The following is a 6,443-nucleotide window of genomic DNA, read 5'->3' on the forward strand; positions in this document are numbered from 1 at the left end:
GTAAGTATGTATTATTCGTCCAGCCAGGATGTAGATACATAGTATGTACGTATGAATGGATGTATGTCGCTTGCAGTGGACTACCACTGCAGAAAGCCTCCTCATTATAGAATATTTTGTTTCTGCCATCAAATTTTCTGAATCGGATCTATTATTTAGGGAACGAATATAATTGAACAAACTAAAGCTCTGACAACAAGTTTCAATTTTATTCAGAGACTTCACGCTCACGTTAATGATATAAAAGCCGATTGTGTGATACTTTCTTCAGATAATTTATATTTTGTAGAAACTTGGAATTATCGTAATGAACATTTTGAAGTACCAAAATCGAGACAAACCACAGAAATAAAAGTGTAATTATAATATTGTAAAACACAGTATTGTTGCTCTATAGAATCAAAGCTTATAAAGAAAATTAAATGTACAACAAAGAAACAGTTTTGTTTAAATATAAAAAAATTCCCTATAATTGCTCGTTTCTTAAAAAAAAATCAGTATATCTTGTCAGACAATTAATTGCAGAACTTCAGAGAGTCCTTATTACTGAGTTGTGCAATCCAAATATCACTATTCTTAGAGATTTTAACATTTGTTTAAATTCCAAAAGGACTAAAATAGAAAATCTTCTGCAAGAAACAACATTAGTTCCATGCCTGGTGTAGAATATACAACAACACTTGCGGATACAAAAATTCATTTGTCATTTTCAAACATGGAACCTTCCTATGCTAATACATCTACTTTTGCGACAATACATACATTGAGAAAAAAAAAATACCCGAAATACCCCCTGTCCATAATTACTATGCCAAATATGAGGGCGATTCGTCTACCAGTTTGTTTGCAGCTACTTAAGTCGGTACACCTCAGTATTATTACAATGGATAAAAATATCGAACAAAGAATTTGTCTAAAATTTTGTATTTCTAGCCAAATTTCGTGTTCGGAATCGTTGCGAATGTTGGAAAAGGTTTATTCAAAATACAGGCCTATGAGTGTTACAAAGCCTTCAAAGACGATCGAGAGATCTTACAATAGAAAAGTGAAGGAAATGGTGCTTGAAAATCGTCAGACAAGTATTAGATGATGGCAATAGAGTTCGACATCTGTCGAATTTAAGGGGTTGTACCAGTGTGACACTTTCAAAACATCGATTTTTTTTTACTTCTTCGATAGAGTATATTTTCAAAATTATCCTGTGAAATCGGTAATGTCGTATCTTGCATAGTTTTTGAATGAGAGCGCTCTAAAGAGCGACCTCTCTAATGTGATCAAATTGAGAGGTGAAATTTTAATTCATACTTCGCGTGTTTTTCGAATCGGTAAATTTTTTCTGTAAGTTAGTAGTACGGTAAATGATATCTATGCTAAATTTCTCGTCAAAATATTCATTAGTATTTGAGATACGCGTCGTTTTGTGAGGCTCTAAAAGTGAATTTTTTCGATTTTTACTATGTCTGAATTTATTGAACAAAGAAGTACGATAATGCACCATCTCATACTGCTTTGGTTATTCGTGATCATTTCGCCACATTTTCATCTAATATCGCGGCGCAACTTCCACATTCGCCTGATTTACCTTCGGCTATTCAGAAAATTCACATTACCATTCCGAGAACACCGTTTTGACTTAATTAAAGATATAAAAGCCTAATCGAAGAAGGCTCTGATAACCATGACGGAGGATTTTTCCAAGTGTTATGATGACTGAAAAATTCGTTGGCATAAGTATATTCAATTTGATTACAGAAGTAAGTCGGATAGTTGAAATTTTAGACTCTTTTTTCTCGTAACTACATTTTTTAAAATTGCTGACATCATAACTCAACGACACACTGACCAATCGACTTCAAATTGAAACTGGGTATTCTTGGATATATTTACTATACAATGACCTACAATCTTTTTGATTTGTTAAAAATTGTCAATTTGGCATTAAAAAAACGACAATTTCTTGCCTAAAAAATGGCCTTTAAGGCCTACGCCATTTTGTTAACTTTTGATTTTTTTCAAAAATTGTAGGTCAATGCATAGGAAATTTCTTCAACTTTAATAACCTTTTTGAATTTGTTTGGCACCTCTGAATAGCATATAACTCCGTTATTTTTCAATTTTTTTGTAAAACAAATCTTAAAATATAGCTTAAAATATACCTTATTATGCCCAAAGAACTTCGAAACATTCGATCACGTGCCTTGTTTTAAAAAAAATTATGAAAATCGTCTAATTTTTCATGGGTTAACTGGTATAGCCCCTAAAGCCAAAAACGCAATGAATACCATCGATCAACCACCGTTTTCACCAGATTTCACCAGGCTCCAAGTGATGTTTTCTCGTTTCCCAAGCTGAAATTACAGCTCCGTGGAAGCCGTATTCAATCGATTGAAGAGATAAAACAAAATTCGCTGAAGAAGCTGAAGGCCATCCAAAAAAATGCTAATTAAAAGTGTTTCGGGGACTGCAAAAATTGCTGGTATAAGTCTATTCCATCTGGTGGGGATTACTTTGAAGGGGACAAAATAAGTTTTGATGAATAATTAAATATTTTGCGTTTTATTTACACTTTCTGGGTACTTTTTTGTTACAATTTATTCACATACATATGTAGCTATCATGACAATATTTGTATCTCTAAACTTTTCAAACTTATAGAGTACATCTGTTTATATTAATGCAATGGTATTAGATTGGCACAACAATTCTGATAACTGTTTTTAAGAACAATATAACAAAATAAAATATTTTAATAATAAAATAAATATTCTAATTACATATAAATTCGTATAAATATCAGATAGAAATTAAAAAGCATGGGAACAACTGAAATGTATATTATAAGAAAGGTGATAACTAAACACATATAAATATGTTTATATAGTATATGTAAAGATTATACATAAATAATATATAAATATGATTTAATTTTTATGTTGAACATGTAAAAACCCTTTTAAATAAGCAATACAAATTTGTATTCCTTGTTAAAAACGTCTTATTTTCTTATTCCTCAATATGCATTTTATATACAATCAATTATAAGCATATACAAAAAACTCGAATAAATTTTTCATATTTTGAGTAAACTTAATATACCAAATACTCTAAGTAATTTACCTTTAAGTTTGAATATATTTATATGGAAATCTTGCATAGATATATCATTTTACCTCGCGAGAGTATAAAAAGATCGGTTACAACCGCATTTAGCTCTTCCTTACTTTTTTTCATCACCTGAAAGTACTATATTTCCCACCATTTGATCTTTGCAAAGCATAAAATGTTCGGTTAAATCCGAGGTTAACCTTCTTTACTGTTGCAAACAAAATCTATTAGTCTGAGTAATAGTAGAAATCACTGGAGTATCAACAAATATTGGAAACTCAAAAGCTGTATAAAGCTTTCTTGTTCCAATTGATAAGAGGTTCCAATCAAACTATGCAAACATGACGAGTTGTGGGTATGAGGGAAATGTACATGTCTTTGTTTTAAATACATTTTATTGCCATTGATAACAGCGGCTCTGGTTCAGAAATACAGCAAAATTATTACAAAATCATAATACAAAATAATCAATTACTTATGAACACTTGTCGGTGTAGTGACCGTAAAATACATGTACTTCACTGATTAATCAACTAGGATTCCGACAAAAGTTCAGTTTAGTCTGATTTGCTGACCAGTGCGGTCTTTTCGCAAATCGACTTCGATTATTTCTATATAATATAGTTACGCCTGTATTTTTAACAATTCAAAAAACATTGAACTTTATAATTTTTTTCTAAATACAAACTTATAAAATAGTGAAAAATGTTTTTAAATAAGTCATTGGCATCCGTGAGCCTGTTGAAGCGCAGCTTTTCAACAAGTGTTTGGAGAGCAGGTAGCCTACAGGGACCCCGACAGCCTGTAAGTGAATAAGTGGAATTCCTTTTCTTCAAAAAAGATTAACTTTATTTAATGAAATAAAGTAATTTTATTTTATCCTTGTAATAATCAAATGCATATTAAAGTATGTTCCTTGAGCGTATTTGGGAAAAAAATTTGGTATACCTGTATGTGTAACTTAACATTAAACATATAAGTAACCCAAACGAGGTAGCATGACAAATTCTCACTAATACTCGGATTGTAACGGGCTCAGTTATTTTTTGTGTGGAATATTCTGTTTCAGGAGAATTGTCTCACTGTACATATAGAGTTCTAGTCAGGAAATATTCAAATTTGTAAGTGAATCGAAAAAGGTTTTATTGTAAATCGATTTATTAATGAATTACTTTATTTAACTGTATGTGGTTGTTTTTTCTTTTAATCAGATTTCGGAAATTCGCTCGATCGATTAGTGAGGCATACTGCAATTAATGGTTTACAAAATTTTGCATCTAGTTTCATAAAGTTACGCAATTCTAAAAATAATAAGTAACACAAGAGTTGGCTCATAATATTGAATATCTCATCACCAATTTGGTTACAAGAAGCCTCTGTAAGTATTACATATATGGGGCTAAGCTGGGATAGTCAACAAAGTTGTTGAGACTGTTTAACGGTTTCGTCATTCTGATTTGACGAGTGAAGGAAAAAAAAAATCGAAATAGAAGTACGATTTCGTTAATTTTATACTAAATCAGTATTTTTTCATGGCATATCAAGTGAAATGTAACAGATACTTTTACTTTTTCAATGATGTAAAAAATAAACTGGTGAAACTAGTTTGTGTATATAGTACCTGTACGATAACAGAAGAATAAAAAGAATTTTATTTTCTCATTTTTGTTGCAATCAGGAGCGAAAGAGATGATCGGTGTTTTATACGAATTTTAAAGTTTCTTCGCACGCATGTTCTATTCATGCCACCGTTACGGTTGCGATGTACTTTTAAATGCGATGAATAAATAAAAGTACTCATGTGTAAACTCGTTACCATAAATCTAACACCAAAAATTCGATTTTTTGAAGATATCGCCGCTCTAAAATTTGCACATGTGTTTTTCTGTTCAAAAAGCTGCTCATTTGACGGAATCAATATAGCAGATAGGTGCCATACAAACTGAATGATCGGAATGATGTGCCGGTATGGAAAACTTTTTGCTCTTTTAAGAAATAGTCGGTGTTTGTGAAGGGTATTATAACTTCCCTGCAACCAAAGATAACATTTTTCCTTTTTTTTTTTATTAAACATCTTCGATTTACAATCATATCGCTTAATAATAATATATAATCGTAAAATGTACCGGGAAATTATAATTAAATTCCCCGGATAAAAGAGTTTTGAGCGCGATCTGTCTACCAGTTTGTTTGCAGCAGCTGCTTAGTTGGTACACCTCAGTAATGTATATTATAATGGAACAAAGAATTTGTCCCAAATTTTGTATTTCGAACTAAATTTCGTGTACGGAATCGTTGCGAACATTACAAAAGACGGTGATTCAAAAACAGAAGTCTAGGAGTGGTACAATGCCTTCAAAGACGGTCGAGATATCGGTAAAGACATACCCCGTTCTAGACGATCTTCGACCTCTTCAAGTGATGATAATATTAAGATAGTGAAGTGCTTTAAAATCATTAGGCAAGTCTTAGAGAGAGAACTCGACATCTCTCGCGAGCCCGTTCGAATGATTTTGGTGGATATTTTGAGTATGAACCGCGCTCTTGCTCGACTGGTCCCGATAAAGCTGAATTTTTTTCAAAAAGGATACAGTAAACGAGGTCTTTGGACATGAATTATCGTGCAAATTGCAATCCCACATTCAAGGAGAGTATTATAACTGCCGATGAGATGGGTTTATGAGTTTGATATTCAAAGAAGTCAACAATCATCGGAATGGCAAAATTCGCTGAAGGAGCTCAAGGCCATCCATCCCAGGCTTATAAAAAATGTTTCGAGAACTGGAAAACTCTTATGCACAAGTAAATTGCATCAGGTTGGGATATGGGAAATATTGATGAATAATTAGATTTTTTATTTATGTAAGCATACACCCGTATTAATTGGTTTATAAATTATCAGCATCAGAATTGTAGATAAATTGGAATTGAAAGTTTTGACATAAACCATATGTTAGACGCTTTTAGCCATAATGTATAACAAACAGGTTATACCGCCTAAGAAACTAAAAATATGGACTCACTATTGAATTAACTACTTACTCACATAAAAACATTCTTAACTGGTTGAAAAATCTTTGGCCTAACCGAGAGACTTTTTAATATTAATTGAAGGTTTAATGGCATTTGACAGAATCGCTTAGAAAGTGACTCTGCTTATTTAATTTAAATCAACTAAAAAAATTAACCTAATGTTTTAATAAAATGTTACTTTATCACTGAGGCAAATCACATTCAACACTAAACAAGTAAGGAATGGCTAAGTTCGGGTGTCACCGAACATTTTATACTCTCGCATGATAAAGTGATAATCGAGATTTCAGGCGTGGTTGTGAACC

The 6,443-nt window shown here is 32.0% G+C and overlaps 1 protein-coding gene across 1 annotated transcript in view; it reads left to right on the top strand.

The window, feature by feature from the left end:
* The first annotated feature begins 3,654 nt into the window (after positions 1-3,654).
* The window catches only part of LOC108973365 (delta-1-pyrroline-5-carboxylate synthase), a 27,523-nt gene continuing 24,734 nt past the window's right edge, over positions 3,655-6,443 (top strand). The window contains exon 1 of the mRNA XM_018940607.1: positions 3,655-3,909. Within this exon, the coding sequence (XP_018796152.1) occupies positions 3,811-3,909 (99 nt within the window). The 5' untranslated portion in view covers positions 3,655-3,810. The remainder of the gene's footprint in view (positions 3,910-6,443) is intronic.

Source organism: Bactrocera latifrons, unplaced genomic scaffold, assembly GCF_001853355.1.
Source record: "Bactrocera latifrons isolate USDA-ARS-PBARC rearing strain unplaced genomic scaffold, ASM185335v1 scaffold_471, whole genome shotgun sequence".
Taxonomy (NCBI): domain Eukaryota; kingdom Metazoa; phylum Arthropoda; class Insecta; order Diptera; family Tephritidae; genus Bactrocera; species Bactrocera latifrons.